Source organism: Papio anubis, chromosome 1 (genome assembly GCF_008728515.1).
Source record: "Papio anubis isolate 15944 chromosome 1, Panubis1.0, whole genome shotgun sequence".
Classification (NCBI taxonomy): domain Eukaryota; kingdom Metazoa; phylum Chordata; class Mammalia; order Primates; family Cercopithecidae; genus Papio; species Papio anubis.
Window position 1 is genome coordinate 11,233,579 of NC_044976.1, and position 16,516 is coordinate 11,250,094.

General features: G+C 40.4%; 1 protein-coding gene across 7 annotated transcripts in view; it reads left to right on the forward strand.

Annotated features, from left to right (window-relative positions):
* Nucleotides 1–16,516, forward strand: part of VPS13D (vacuolar protein sorting 13 homolog D) — a 284,215-nt gene that overhangs the window by 138,720 nt on the left and 128,979 nt on the right. For all 7 annotated transcript variants that reach the window (XM_031664499.1, XM_031664502.1, XM_031664496.1 and 4 more), the window contains 5 exons: nucleotides 3,173–3,296; nucleotides 4,166–4,401; nucleotides 8,768–8,876; nucleotides 13,452–13,615; nucleotides 14,513–14,621. In XM_031664499.1, coding sequence (XP_031520359.1) covers nucleotides 3,173–3,296; nucleotides 4,166–4,401; nucleotides 8,768–8,876; nucleotides 13,452–13,615; nucleotides 14,513–14,621 — 742 coding nt within the window. The remainder of the gene's footprint in view (nucleotides 1–3,172; nucleotides 3,297–4,165; nucleotides 4,402–8,767; nucleotides 8,877–13,451; nucleotides 13,616–14,512; nucleotides 14,622–16,516) is intronic.

Sequence of the window (16,516 nt, forward strand, 5' to 3'; positions counted from 1 at the left end):
GAATTTCAAGGTGGATTTTTCTGTTTCTGCAAAAAATGCTATTGGGATGTTGATAGGGATTGCATGAAGTCCATAGGGTTTTGTAGTATTGACATCTTAAAAATTATGTTTTTCAGTCCCTGAACATGGGAAGTCTTTTCAATTGTGTCTTTAATTTCTTTCATCGGGCCGGGCACAGTGGCTCACGCCTGTAATCCCAGCACTTTGGGTGGGCGGATCGCAAGGTCAGGAGTTCCAGACTAGCCTGACCAACATGGTGAAACCCCATCTCTACTGAAAATACAAAAATTAGCCGGGTGTGGTGGCGTGCACATGTAATCCCGGCTACTCAGGAGGCTGAGGCAGGAGAATCACTTGAACCCAGGAGGCGGAGGTTGCAGTGATCTGAGATTGTGCCGTTGCACTCCAGCCTGGATGACAGAGTGAGACTCCGTCTCAAAAAAAAAAAAAAATTCTTTCATCAAATGCTTTTGAAGTTAAAGAATCTGAAATCAGTGCTATTTGAACATGTTTAGAGGCAAAATTTAATCTTTTATACTTTATGGTCGGCTCTTTATTGAGAACACTTATTACAAAGGAACAGAAATACGGTAATTTAACAATAGATGTTCCAAAATAGTTCTTCAAAATAGTGGTTTTGTTTTTGTTTTTGTTTTTGTTGGAAATAGAGTCTTGTTCTATTGCCCAGGCTTGAGTGCAGTGGTGCAATCATAGTTCACTGTGACGTTGAACATCTGGGCTCAAGTGACCCTCCTGCCTCCAGAGTAGCTGGGACTACAGGCGTATACCACCATGTCTGGCTAATTAAAAAAAAAAAAAAGAAAAAAAGAAAAAAAATGTAGAGACTCACTATGTTTCCCAGGCTGGTCTAGAACTTCTGGTCTCAAGTGATCCTCCTGCTCTGGCCTCCCAAAGTGCTGGGATTACAAGTGTGAGCCACCGTACCTGGCCCCCAAATAGGACTTATATTTGACTTTTAAATGTATTATCTGATTCCGTAGTGAGCCCTTCTTCATTATACTTTGCCCCGGCCTTTTTTAGTGTAAATTGGATCTGGATATAGTGGTTTTTAGGCTATGTTTTTAGGAGCTGTTGGGTTTTAAGGAGGTGACTCTAGTGCCCAAGGGGTCTACTGGGTAGGGCTCTTCACTCTCATCCCTACCTCAACCAGCACTTTTGTCTGTTAGCATAATGCGCTCCCTGTAAGATTTTATTTGGGTGAAGGAGTAGGGAGGGAAAAGGGATTCTATAGCTAAAACCACCATTGTTTTTTATATTCCCTGGGTAGAGGTAGGGAACATCTGTTGTGTGAGAATTGGAAGCCAGTTTGGAGGAGGAGGGTGATTTGTGTAATTTTTGTTAATCCTTTTAAAATGGTTTTAACGTGCAGTCCTAAGAGCAGTCCTAAACTACTGCGAACAGACCTATGCCATCTATTTAATTTACTTTCTTCACCTTTTCATTTGGAAACAATTTAAACTATAGGAAAGTTACAAGAGTAGTAAATGAATATCCCTATATCTTTTACCTAGATTTACCAATTTTCAGCATATTGCTACCTGTTACTTCTCTCTTCACATACATGAACACAGATTTTCCTTTCTGAACTATTAGAAAGTAAATTAAAGTCATCATGATACTTAAGCCATAAAAACTTCACTCATCACCTAAAAATAGGGACATTTTTCTAATTAAATATAATACTGTTATCACATACTGATGAAATTTAATCTTGATATGTTTTCTAATAAATAGTTTTCATAGACTGAATGAATGACTGAAATGTCCTTCATAGCAACTCCCTTCCCATTGATCTAGGATCCAGTCAAGGATCATTTATTTTACTTGGCTCGTGTATTCTCTTGTCTCCTTTAATCTAGAGTAGTCTCGCTTTGCCCATTTTGTCTTTAGTGACATTGACATTTTTGAAGACTCCAAGCTAGTTTCTTGTGGAATGTCCTATTTTCTGCATTTGGGCAGTGATTTCCTGTCTGTAGATTTGGGTCAAGTATTTCTGATTACTACCTGTGTGATGCTGTGTGTTTTCCACTGTGTCACAGTAAGATGCCTGTGATGTCTGTTGGTCTCATTATTGGTGGTGGTATAAGTTGCTCATCACCTGGTTAAGGTGGTGTCCAGCAGGCCTCTTTTTTGTGAAGTTTCCTTTGTTCTTTGTAAATAAGAATAATCCCATTGAGGGAATAATTTAAGACTAAGTGAATATTCTGTTTCCCAAAAACCTTTCATTCAATGGTTTAATGGTTCTTGAATCACTTATTACATTGGTGGTTGCAATGCAGATTATTAAAAAACTAATTATTGCCTGTAATCCCAGCACTTTGGGAGGCTGAGGCGGGCAAATCACGAGGTTAGGAGATCGAGACCATCCTGGCTAACACGGTGAAACCCGGTCTCTATTAAAAATACAAAACAAAAAACAAAAAACAACTAACTGGGCATGGTGACGGGGTGCCTGTAGTCCCAACTACTCCAGAGGCTGAGGCAGAGAATGGCAAGAGGCGGAGCTTGCGTTGAGCCTAGATCGCGCCACTGCACTCCAGCCTGGGCGACAGAGCGACACTCCGTCTCAAAAAAAAAAAAAAAAAAAACCAAAAAACTAATTTTGTTTTTATTTTTAATTGAGGTGAGGTCTCACCATGTTGCCCAGGCTGGTCTCAAGCTCCTGGGCTAAAGTGATCCTCCCACCTTGGCCTCCCAAAGTGCTGGGATCACAGATGTGAGCCACCATGCCCAGCCAGAAATGCTGATTTTTAATTCTCTAATTTCCTCTACATTTATTCACTGATAATTTTCTGTTAAGGTAAACTTTTCATTTCCTTCAGCGATTTATTTATGTATAAATGTATGTATATATACATATAGACACACATACATACACGTACATTATATCCATCCATCCATCCTCTTCTGTACAGCAGAATATCAGTGTATAAATGTTGAAGAAATGGGAGAATTAGAAAATCACCATTTTGTGATCATATTACCAATTTCTACTTTTTTCAGACGATGAAAGAACACACAGTGGGCTGTAAGTTCAGTGATACTGACTGAGGCCCAAACAGTGTTGTGATTGTCAGAAATATGAGAAGTAAGTGGATTGCATCTTGTCTCCTACATTTTATGTAGCCTCTCTTGTTTCCTTGTCCTGCAGGGATACCTTGGGAAAATGCTTCTTCCTACGAGTGGAAATTACTCTCCGAGGAGCTACATATAGGATCTCATTTAGTGACACAGATCAGTTACCTCCTCCTTTCCGAATTGACAACTTTTCTAAGGTATCAAGTGGAGTTGAGAGCCAGTTTGACTGTTTCATGTGTGGGAGGGTGGAGTGTGTGCTGCCCTTCACACAATGGTACAATACCTTTTCAAGTTGGGTTTCAAAGAAGCTATGTGGATAGGTTCTTTATATCTGGACAATCCTAGAAATCCTTACCATTAAGAGGTGTTTTCTGCTGATTATTTTGATTGCTGGGCAGCCTTGTCCGGGCAGAAGTAATCTTTTAGCCCCCAGATTTATTTATTTTGACTAGAGTGGTTGGTTGATGCTATGTCCTCTGTAGACATCCCATTCAAACAGAGAAAGACATCGGCTTATCCAGTGACAATGGGAATGGGCAACTCTGCTGTTGGACTTAGTTACAGTGAGCGTTTTCCTAAATTTTTCAAGAAAGTCAATGTGGAAATCATTCGATTCTATTTTAATTATGCTTTTGAATAATAATAGGTCTTATATATGATGATCTGTAGCCAAATTCCAAAATTCTTATTTTTTTCTGTATTCAAAATGTATCATGGGGGGTTTGGGCTAGAAAGATGCCATTGGAAGGATAGAATTGCTCCCCCTAGATATTTGACTTGGCAAAGCTTTTAAAGCCCTTCATTCCATAGGGTGTGTGTGTGTGTGTGTGTGTGTGTGTGTGTGTGTGTGTGTGTAGCACATGTCCTTTAATTGGTGAGTTTTTTGGAATGTGCGAGATGATTAGAAACATTTGAAAGGTGAGATGATGAATTTCACTGGGGCTTATTCCCTGTGTAAGATTCATTTAGGAAGGATTTGGAACTTAAACCTAGGAAGCACTGACTCACTTTTCAGTAACCACACTCTGAATGAAAGTCCTCTTTGTCCTCTCTGCCATCACTCTAGGTCCCGGTTGTCTTTACTCAGCATGGTGTAGCTGAACCCAGGCTCCGGACTGAAGTGAAGCCCATGACTTCATTGGATTATGCCTGGGACGAACCCACCCTGCCACCTTTTATCACTCTGACTGTTAAAGGGGCAGGGTCCTCCGAGATCAACTGCAACATGAATGATTTCCAGGATAATCGGCAGCTTTATTATGAAAATTTCATTTACATTGCTGCTACATATACGTTCTCTGGGTAATTCTTGATTAAATTACTGTTCTTATAAAGCAGAAGGTTCTAATTATTAACAGGTTTTAAATGTTAAGCAGTTTCTTAGGAGACCAAAGTACAAAGGAAGATTATTTCATTCTTTACCAAATCCTAGGCTCAGTGTCTCTCTTAAGAGGTCATGTAATTTAAACTCTTGTCTTTTGGCTAGATTAAAATTTATCCAAAGAGTCAAGACCCTTCGTGTGTTAAAGATCTCTCCCAAGAACTCATTCTAGTATTTAAATTTTCTTTTTGCTATTTATTAGTCTGTTTTGCCTGTTTCCGCTTTTGAAACTAACCTTCATCACAATTATTCAAGTTATCATTCTCACTCTCCTCCCCCACCCCATTGAGAATCCTGATTAAGCAGACACCTAAGGGTCTGTCTTAATATTCACCTAAAGCCAAATACAGTAGCTTAATTTCACAGCCATTCCATTGCCTTCACTGTTGTTTGACTAGTTGTATTTAGAAAAGTCAGGTGAAGAATATTGAGCTTATTTTAATTCTTCTGTTAGATTGCCATGCAGGGATTCAAAACACTGGGCTTTCAAAAGTAGTCATTCTACCAACACATAAATATAGCCTGTTATTTCTGTGCTGAAATAACAGGGCCAATTTTAAAGTGCATCTGTGAAGAAATGGAAAATAGCTTAATCTTTAACATTACAAATATAAATCACCTGATGAATAGGGCGTTTAAAGTCACATTCCTTTCCAAAATGTTCAGAACATTTTTGCATATGAATAGGATTTTTATACATGCCTGGGGCCCAGAAAATAATCTCTGGGTTTTTGCATTATCTCTCTGATCTGCTTAGAGTCCAGATTTCGCTAGTAATAATTGAATTTGCAGAGAAGGACCATTCTTTCTTTGTCTGTTGACGTTCCCTTTGGTAATGATGGTGCTAGGATGTTTATCTTGTTGTAATTGAGTCAGTATGTTTGTTTGTTGTTAATTTGTTTTTAAAGATGATGACACTTAACAGTGGGACATGCTTAAGGTTTAATGCCTGAAAAACCGAATCTAAATCTGGTTGTTTGTTATGTTTTTCTCCTTATGTTCTGTAAATTCCAGTAGTTACTAAGCTCTTTAACTGAAGAATCCTAGTGGAGGATTATGGGCTTAATGGGTTGAACCGATATGGGACAGATAAAAAGAGAAGCTCCTGGAATCTTGGTGTGCAGAATCTAACAGCAGAATTAGAATAATCTTACTGTGCTAAGAGGTTGAGCCATCTTTTGGAGTATATTAGATACTAATTCTTTGCATTCTTGGAAGGAATAAATGATGAGGAAGAATATTTTTTTAATTTTGTTTTTGAGGTGAAACTCACATAACATAAAAGTAACTATTTTAAAGTGAACAGTTCCGTGGCATTTGGTACATTCATAATGTTGCGCCATCACCACCTCTACCTAGTTCAGAACATTTTTATCACCCCAAAAAGAACCCAAAATCTATTGAGCAGTCACTCCCCATTCCTCCCTGTCTCCAGCCTCAGGAAACCACCCATCTGCTTTCGGTGTCTGTGGGTTGACCTAATCTGGACATTCACAGAAATGGATTCATAGGAGGGACCTATTTTGTCTGGTTTCTTTCACTTAACATAATGATTCTGAGGTTTATACGCATTGTAGCATGTGGCAATGCTTCGTTCTTTTTTTTTTTTTTTGAGACTGAGTTTCACTCTTGTTGCCCAGGCTGGAGTGCAGTGGTGTGATCTCCACTTACTGTAACCTCCGCCTCCCGGGTTCAAGTGATTCTCCTGCCTCAGCCTCCTGAGTAGCTGGGATTACAGGTGCGTGCCACCACATGCCTGGCTAATTTTTTGTATTTTTAGGAGAGGTGGAATTTCACCATGTTGGTCAGACTGGTCTCAAACACTTGATCTCGTGATGCACCCGCCTCGGCCTCCCAAAGTACTGGGATTACAGGCATGAGCCACCGCGCCCGGCCCGTTCTTTTTATGAAAAGTACTCAGTACTTTTTGTGGCTGAATACTATGCTATTTTATGTGTATACTACATTTTGTTTATCCAGTTATTCGTTGATGGACATTTGGTTGTTTCTGCATTTTGGCTATTGTAAACAGTGTTATTGTGAATATGCCGGTACATATATTTGTTTGAGTACTTGTTTTCAATTCTTTTGCTTTATACAGAAGAGTGGAATTGCTGGATTCTATTATAATTCTATGTTTAACTTTTTGAGGAACCGCCATACTGTTTTCCACAGTGGCTAAACCATTGTACATTCCTACTAACAATGTACAGAGGTTCCAGTTTCTCCACATCCTTACCAACATGTGTTGGTTTTTGTTTTTGTTTTTATTTTTATTTTTGTGACAAGGTCTCTGTCACCCAGGCTGGAGTGCAGTGGCACAATCTTGGCCTGCTGCATCCTCGACCTCCTGGGATCAAACGGTCCTCCTGCTTCAGCCTGTCTCATAGCTGGGACTACAGGTATGCACCACCATGTCCAGCTAATTGAAAAAAAACATTTTTTTTTTGGTAGAGACAGGGCCTCACTATTTTGCCCAGGCTGGTCTCAAACTCCTGGGCACAAGCTATCCACCTGCCACAGCCTCCCAAAGTGCTAGGATTCCAGGTGTGAGTCACTGTGCCAGGCCTGGTTTTGTTTTGTTTTGTTTTGAATGATATCCATCCTACTGGGTTTGAAGTGGCATCTCATTGTGGCTTTTGATTTGCATCCTTAATAACTAATGATGTTATGTGTCTTTTCATGTGCTTATTAGTCATTTGTGTATATTCTTTGGAGAAAGTGTATTCAAATACTTTCCATATTTCAAATGGAATTAGAGTGATGCTAAAGAATTCTAAGCTTTATGGAATGTTCATACCTCTGCCTCCTGAGTAACTGGGAGTGTAGTGGTGCAGTTTCAGCTCATTGCAACCTCTGCCTCCCGGGTTCAAGCAATTCTTATAGCTCTGCCTCCTGAGTAACTGGGATTACAGGGGCCTGCCACCATGCCTGGCTAATTTTTGTATTTTTAATAGAGACAGGATTTTGCCATGTTGGTCAGGCTGGTCTCAAACTCCTGGCCTTGAGAGAGCCACCTGCCTTGGCCTCCCAAAGTGCTGGGATTATAGGCAGGAGCCACTGTGCCTGGCCGAAATTTTTGCCTTTTTATTGTTGAATTGTTAGAGTTCTTCACATCTATCAGTCTCTTATCAGATGTATGATTTGCAATTTTTTTCTCCCATTATTTTTGTGAGTTGTCTTTTTACTTTTACATTGAAGTTTCTCATTTTGATCACATATAATTTATCTGCTTTGGGGGAAACAAAGATTACTTGTGCTTTTGGTGTCATGAAGACTAGTTTTTAATGCTGAATTCATTACCCTTTTTTTTTTTTTTTTTTTTTTTTTGCTAATAGGGGTTAATAGAAAGAGGAGAATAATCTAAATAAAATTTCCAAACATCCTTGAGTGTAGCCAGGCTGGAACATTCCATAAAGCTTAGGATTCTTTAGCGTCAGAGAAATGTAACACGATTGAATTGGAGGGAGTTGATTATGAATGTTTTGTTTTCTTTTCATCCTAAAGGGACCTCTGATTTCTTGCCAAGACTTGGTAATGCAATGATGCTGATCATCTGCCTGGCAGAATAAAGCTAATTTTTGGTCCCTTGAATTGTCTGGCTTGGCGTTTTTTGTTTGTTTGTTTGTTTGTTTGTTTTGGAGGCGGGGGTGCGTGGTTGGGGCAAAGTCTGAATCTGTCTCCCAGACTGGAGTGTAGTGGCGCAGTCTCAGCTCACTGCAACCTCTGCCTCCCGGGTTCAAGCAATTCTTATACCTCTGCCTCCTGAGTAACTGGGATTACAGGGGCCTGCCACCATGCCTGGCTAATTTTTGTATTTTTAATGGAGATGGTGATCTGTTTTGCCTGAGCTGGTACTCATCTTTTGGTCAGGCTGGTCTCGAACTCCTGGCCTCAAGGAGATCCACCTGCCTTGGCCTCCCAAAGTGCTGGGATTACAGGCAGGAGCCACTGTGCCTGGCCGAATTTTTTGCCTTTTTTTTTTTTTTTTTGGCCTCTAAAGATATATGGTTATACTTTTACATATGAATTTTAAGTCACTAAAATTATTAAGAAAAGAAAATTATCAGTGTGTCTTCTGAGAGATGAATCTTGGAACTGTGTAGGGAAAAAAATGCAACCCTGATCTTTGTGTTCTTGTATCAGACTTTTTCTTCTATGCTTTAAAAAATTTTCTTCTTTAATAAAAGTTTTGGGCGTTTGCTTATTAATACTTGAATACATGTGTGAGTGTGTGTGTATATCTGTATCTATATTTATATGTTATATATATTTTTTAAATTCTAGCTTGCAGGAGGGAACAGGCAGGCCTGTGGCTTCCAACAAGGCAATTACCTGTGCAGAGCTCGTGTTGGATGTCTCACCCAAGACACAAAGAGTCATTTTAAAAAAGAAGGTAAGAGAGCTTACCATCCGAGTTTAGAATACAAGGTTTTTAGCATTGGACAGGACTCAGGATCACCCAGTTCAGAGTCCTTATTTCATGATGAGGCCACAGGGACTTGTGTGGAACCCAGGCCTCTTGGCATTTCCAGGTCAGTGTTAGAGTGATGAGTACCAGCTCAGGAGTAAGATGACTTCTGGAGTGGAATGTGATCACCAGGTGTGATCAGCAGAATGTGAATAATAAATATATGTGGAATCACCAAGGGCTTGGCGACTGTTAAGCAGACAAGAACAAATTTCTAAAATTAAGTAGCAATAATTGTAACATTTTATGTAACATTTTATAACTTATAGAACATTTTCAGTTATTTCACTTGATGAGGATGACAGCTAGTAAATAGGAGAGTAGATAATAAAAGAGTTACGTTGACATTTAAAATTAGGTAAAAGTGTATGAATTGGCATTAAGAAATGGACCTCTCCTTTTCAGTTGGAAACCAAGTGTAGAAAGTTTGACATTTTAGGTTTTGGTTTGGTTTGTTTTTGTTTTTTTACTTTTTATTTGGAAACAATCTCAAATTTCCAGAAGATTGGCAGGGATTTTACCAAAGTGGGGCTGTGATGTTGATTTGTCCTCTTACTGGTGATTTTAACTTATTGCAATTGATGAAGAAGGTATGTGATAGCCTTTTCCACTGAGCAGTAAGGCTACTCTTTTTCTTTTTATAATCAGTCAAGATTTTGTGGCGTGGGACTTTGAGACTATGTAAACCTCCTATTTGTCATATTTTCTATTTATGTATGTGTGTGTGTATGTGTCAGTATGGGCTGCTGTTTTATTCAGTGTTTTATCTGTTACTGTGTCAGTATGTGTGTGTGTGTGGGTATGTATGTATGTATGTATGTATGTACTTATTTATTTATTTTCGAGAAGGAGTCTTGCTCTGGTTGCCCAGGCTGGAATGCAGTGGCACGATCTCAGCTCACTGTAACCTCTGCCTCCTGGGTTCAAGCAGTTCTCCTGCCTCAGCCTCCTGAGTAGCTGGAATTACAGGCACCCACCACCACACCTGGCTGATTTTTGTAATTTTAGTAGAGATGGGGTTTTGCCATGTTGACCAGGCTGGTCTTGAACTCCTGACCTCAGGTAATCCACCTGCCTTGGCCTCTGAAAGTGCTGACATTACAGGCGTGAGCCACCTTGCCCGGCCGGTATTTATTTTGATGCTTAGTTTTTCTTACCTTTGGCCAGTGGGAGCTCCTTTAACCTTCTGTGTCCTTTCAACATGTGTCCTCACTTCCTTACTTTCTGACACAGCAAGTTATCCTGAGTCCATCTTGTATTTTTCCCTGCACTATTCCTGGAATTTGCCATTTCTCCAGGGAGCCCTCATCCCTCCCATCAGAGAATGGAATTTAGAAACTTGAGATTCATGAATTAGGTGCACTTGTTGTTGTGGTGGTGTTGTGGTTCCCAGGCTGTCTCAGAAGACCTAGGGTTTTTTAATCTATATATGCACAAATATATGTGTGTTTTATGTACATATTTATATACTGTATATATTTATTTCTATGTCTGTATACCAAAAAGTAGCAGTTCACAGCAATATTTCCAATTCTAGTCCAGTATGACAAAGTTCATTCTAATTTTCTCCCTTTCCGTATTTGTACTTCCCTTGTCCAGCACTGAGAATATATTTAATGATTTGATCGGTTCCCCGGAATGTAACATCCTCCGTCACCACAGTTGTCCCATGTCCTATATGAACACCCTGGTTTCTTCCCTTGGGCTCTGATATCCGTGTACTGGGCAGCCCTGCCCCCTTCCCACCCTGCCCTTTGCAGGAATGCCCTCCTCACCTCCTTCTCTGATGCTCCCATTAAACCCCTCCCCAGCCTCCCACCTTGGCTTCAACCCCTGCTCTGGGTTGCCCCATCACCTAGGTGGATGCCTTCCTTGTTCCACGTGTGCTTCAACAGTTCCACACCGGGCTGCCACAACCCCCATCCCCAACACACACACAAGCCCCATGGAGTTCTGCCTTCCACAGCCCCATCTAAAGATTGTAGGACTAAATTATTAGGGAAAGGAGGAAGGGAACTGGAAGGAGGATGGTGCATCTCAGATTTTCAAGTGGAAACTTTGGTAGTTTCCAAATTATGATGAGCCTGCACAAATGGGCAGGCAGTAGAGGAATCCCAGTATGGAAACTCGATCTCACCTGGGTATCTGTGTGTTGATTCCCTATCTGTAGCATCTACAGGATAACCGGGCTGCTTTTCCTGTTGTTTCCGGTGCTGTGGAGAGGTGTTTTCTCTTCCTGTGAACACAGAAGCAAGCCTGTGGGATTGGAGATGGGAAGCGCAGCTCAGCTTCATCTCTTTTGGCAGTCAGAGGAGGCAGTAGCACATAGCAAAGACAGCATGATGTGTTTTTAGGTTTGAGTTGTGGCTTTGCCACTTAAAGATATATAGTATCCAGTATTTCCCGTTTCTCTCAGTTTCGTTTTTCTACTGACCTCCCAGGTTTGCTGGAAGGATTAGCTAAGATAATGTACATAAAGTGCTCTATAAAGAGATGTAATGATAATAACACAACAAACATTTATTGAGGCTCTACCCTGTGCCAGGCATGTACTAATAAGCACATTACATTTATTACACTTATCACAAAAACCATGAGACAGTTTCTGTCTTTGACAGATCAGGAAACAGAGGCTCTAAGAGATTAAGTAACTTGTTCAAGGTCATTCAGCTTGTAAATTGTGTAGCTGGATCTCAAATCCTAGCATTTTGACTCCAGTGTTCATGCTACTTTGTTAGTTTTTACCTTGTAGAATGTGATGAAAAGCTATCTGTCCGGCCAGGGGTAGCATGTAAATGAGTTTGTGGTACCCTGATGTGTCTGTTGCTCTGGAGGAGTTCCTGCCTGGTGGGAGTATATGTGATCCTGGCAGGTCTAGCTGGAGTATAGGTGTGACTGAAAAGGAACGACACAGATTGTTTTAGAGAGGCAGCATAGAGCAGTTAAGCATGCTGACTCTGGAATCAGGCTGCAGAGATTCAGATGTTGGACCTACCATCTAACTAGTTATGTCACCGTGGGGAAGTTACTTCATCTCACCGAGGCTTAACTTCCTCATCTGTGAGGAGGGATAGTTATAGTACGTATGTCACTGGATTGTTTGTAGCATTAAATGAGTTTTTTTCTTTTTCTTTTTCTTTTTTTTTTGAGACAGAGTTTCACTCTTGTCACCCAGGCTGGAGTGCAATGGTGCAATCTTGGCTCACTGCAACCTCTGCCTCCAGGGTTCAAGCAATTCTCCTGCTTCAGTTTCCTAAGTAGCTGGGATTACAGGCGTGCGCCACCATGCCCAGCTAATTTTTGTATTTTTAGTAGAGACGGGGTTTCACCATGTTGGCCAGGCTCGTCTTGAACTCTGGACCTCAGGTGCTGCACCCGCCTTGGCCTCCCAAAGTGCTTGGATTACAGGTGTGAGCCACCACACCCGGCCTAAATGAGTTATTTTATGTAAGTCTTGTGAACCAATGTCTAGCACATAGTAAGTTCTTAATAAGTATTATGACTTCTAGTATATAATGCATTATATAGATTTTCATGATTGACCTGGAAGCCCAACTGCTGTTTACAAAATATTTCTAAAGAGAAAATATATTTAGAATTGCTAGCAATCTGGCCAGGCACGGTAGCTCATGCCTGTAATCCCAACACTTTGGGAGGCCGAGGCGGGCAGATCACCTGAGGTCAGGCATTTGAGACCAGCCTGGCCAACATGGTGAAACGCCATCTCTACTAAAAATACAAAAATTAGTCAGAGGTGATGGTGCACACCTGTAATCCCAGCTACTCGGGAGCCTGAGGCAGGAGAATTCACTTGAACCCAGGAGGAGAAGTTGTAGTGAGCTGAGATGGCACCATTTCACTCCAGCCTGGAGAAGAGGAGTGAAACTCCATCTCAAAAAAAAAAAAAAAAAAAAAGAGAGAATTACTAGCCATCAATTAGCATAACCTTTGAATGCAACCAACTTAACACTTACATACAATCAGCTCATGAAAATTGGACATCATCAATATAGTACATTTTCCTTATCAACATTGGGGACGGGGAGGAAGGCCTCTGGTAAATTCTGATTGACAGATATTGAGTATATAGTATATTCTTTATGTAATTGCAGTCTTCTTTAAGGTAAGGGCACCGGATGGTCACCATCTGGAATGGCAGTGATCATGGCAGTATAGCTAGTGTAGGAGGCTGCCCTGCCATTTGTTTCTAATTTCTAAAAAAGGGAAAAAATTCGGTTATGAAAAGAATACATTTGTTAAAATGCACATTATTTGTAATTTTGGTTGTTTGGTTCAAGAGGTTAGCATATTTTACCCTGAGAACAACAAAGGATAGATAACCATGAAAGTTTGAATTAAGCATTTATATAATGTGGCAAATGTCTAAGTAAACTTCCTATATGAGAACTTATTTAGCCCTAGAGGAAGCTCTTGAAGTGAGGAGCTAGCTGTGGCCGCATATAATGGCTCTTTCTCTTTTTGCTTCTCCTTACTTAACAGGAACCAGGAAAGCGTTCTCAGCTATGGAGGATGACAGGAACAGGAATGCTGGCCCATGAGGGCTCCTCGGTTCCTCACAATCCCAATAAACCCTCAGCCGCCCGCTCCACCGAGGGGTCGGCCATCTTAGATATTGCTGGTCTCGCTGCAGTGACTGACAACAGGTAATTTTCTAGGCAACTTTTGATTCAAGCTCTTTGCTTTCAAATTCAGACTTGGAGGAAATCTACACCAAAAACCAAGAGTTCTATAAATGAAGTAAAAATGTATATATTTTTTTTAATGACAAAAGCCTGTCATATTCCCAAATAGAAGTATTGGGCTTTCCCTTTAATTTTTTTAAGCTATGATGACAATACCCATGCAGATGTTAAGAAACTTCAACCAATAAAATGGGTATAATGTGAAAAGTGAGTATTTCTTCCACCCAAATTCCAGTCCATCCTTATTCTGAGGAAGTAGTTTCTTTTTTACATCTTTCTAATAACTTTGTTAAATCCTTCAAAAGCAGAAATTAATTAAGAGAATAATCAGATGTATTTTTATGAATAAATCCTTGGATTCAAATTAGCTCTTTAAGTTTGAGTAAGTTACTTTATTTGCCTGTGCCTTAGTTTCTCCATAAAAATCAGTGTGTTTTCAGTTAATACCTTATTTCCAGAAAAACTTTAGTTGACTTACAAGTTAAAACAGAAAATAGTTTAGAACTACAATAGAAAAAAGACTGTTGGAAAGATTTTGCATATATTTAGCAGTTGTTCCTTCCATACTGCATGATAAGTTGCCATTTTGAGAAGGCGAGAAGCTATATTATTGTGTGTTATGAAATCTTCAGTGTCTTACTTTGTGTCCGCTCTTCATGTTTTTCCATTTTGCTTTATTCCTCTTTTCTTATCAAGAGATACCTAACTACCCTAGGATTCAAGCTAACTACCCATTCGATTTTTAAGGGTGGAGGGTATTAGAAGGAAGAAGAGCAAAACCGTCATCCTCATGCTCCCTTGAGGCGTGAAACAGGTGACTCAGAGGGTTCATGGTTCATTGTACATTCCGTTTTCCAGATACGAGCCGCTGATGCTGAGAAAGCCTGACCGCAGGCGAAGCACAACTCAGACGTGGAGTTTCCGAGAGGGAAAACTGACCTGTGGGTTACATGGGTTGGTCGTCCAGGTCAGTCGTTTTTGATCCCCAATCGCAGCAAGCAGTGGTTGAGCCTTCTTTGAAACAAAGTCTCTACTGAGTTATACATGATGACTCGTTCAACGGGAAAACGAATTACAGAGCAATACTTACTCTATTCCATTTTAGTTAAAAGGAAGTCAGAGTTTTGTTGTGCATTTGTATATGTTTACATGGGAAAAGTTCTTGGAGATGGTATGCAATACATGTGTTAAGAGTGATTGCCCTGGATGATAAGATATTTTTTTCATGGCTTACCTGGACTTTTTCTTTGATGACATATATTACCTATGTAATTTTTTTTTTTTTTTTTTTTTTTGAGACTGAGTCTGGCTCTGTCGCCCAGGCTGGAGTGCAGTGGCTGGATCTCAGCTCACTGCAAGCTCCGCCTCCCGGGTTTACGCCATTCTCCTGCCTCAGCCTCCGGAGTAGCTGGGACCACAGGCGCCCGCCACCTCGCCCGGCTAGTTTTTTTTTTGTATTTTTTAGTAGAGACGGGGTTTCACCGTGTTAGCCAGGATGGTCTCGATCTCCTGACCTTGTGATCCGCCCGTCTCAGCCTCCCAAAGTGCTGGGATTACAGGCTTGAGCCACCGCGCCCGGCTACCTATGTAATTTTAAAAAGAAAAAAAGTGTAACTAAAAGTCCAGCACTAAGTTAGATGAATTAGATTTAGACCTGTGAAGTTAATGGCATAGCTGCAAGTCCTCTGTAAAGGGTTCTATGGCCTGGTGAGCATTCGTCAGGCATCTACTTGCTCATTCTGTTCATTTTGGCCTAAATAAGCATTGATTTGCTGTAGCAAATGTCAGAATGAAGATTACTGGACAGTTTCCTCTGTCGTCTCCTCAGCCAGTCTACCTCATGATAAACTCCCAGCTACTTTCTAAGCAAATATGTGTTTGGCAAATTACCAAGGGTTTGGATTTTCTGCCCCTTCTGGCCTCGGGCTGGGAATGAGAACAGGGGTCTGAGAAGTAGGAAGGTGTCTAGGAGGTTTGGGCATACAGTAGAATAGCACCTGCAATTGTGTGTGCAGTTCTGTCCAGCCTGGGATTTTACGCAAAAGGGAAACAGGAGACTATCAGACCCTTGATAGAGAGCTCTGAGTACTTAAGATTGTACTCCAGGGCAGTTTGCAAAAACTGTAAGGAGCCTCTGACTGCTTTTGGTGAGATTTATTTTCTTTATCTCTATCGCCCTGAGCTTTTTTCATCAAAGACAAGCTGCTTACTTATATGTAGCACACATCTGGAATGGATTTGTGATTTTCAATTAGCAATACAATTCAAACTTCTAGAGGCAAAGAGGGCTTGTTATAATTGGTGGGTTTCATGTCTGACCCTGACTTCACTTCTAGTTTGTTTCTAAAGCCCATGTAATTCCAGTGCTCTTGGAGCATTTTCTTCCTTAAAATCTCTTTTTGGTGTTTGTTGTTTTGTGAATCGATTTCATCATTTCCCTGCTTGTTAGTGACTGTATAATAACAGTATTCAGCAGAGCAGAATGTGTTTTGGTTAGGGAAGTAAGCTTGTTTCAATCTTATTACGCTGAATAAAGTTCATTGAAGACATTAAAACATTTTCTGACACTGCTCTTATTAGGTTGTATATGTTCTTTCTTTCTAAACTTATAATAGCTATAAAAAGCTTTCTTTGTGTTGAAACCTGTACTATAAACCCTGCTCAAAGTTTGCTTTTCATGAGTCAGTATTTAAAAGTTAACAAAGGGGATTTAGACACACTTTGCCATTGTCTTCTCTAGCCTTGTATTTGCTTTCCCACAGCCATCATCCTGTAGACTCGATTTACTTGGGGCATGTAGCGAGAAGGTGTTTTCCTCCAAAGGCCTTGTTAAAGCAAACTAAATATGGCCTGAGAAGGACT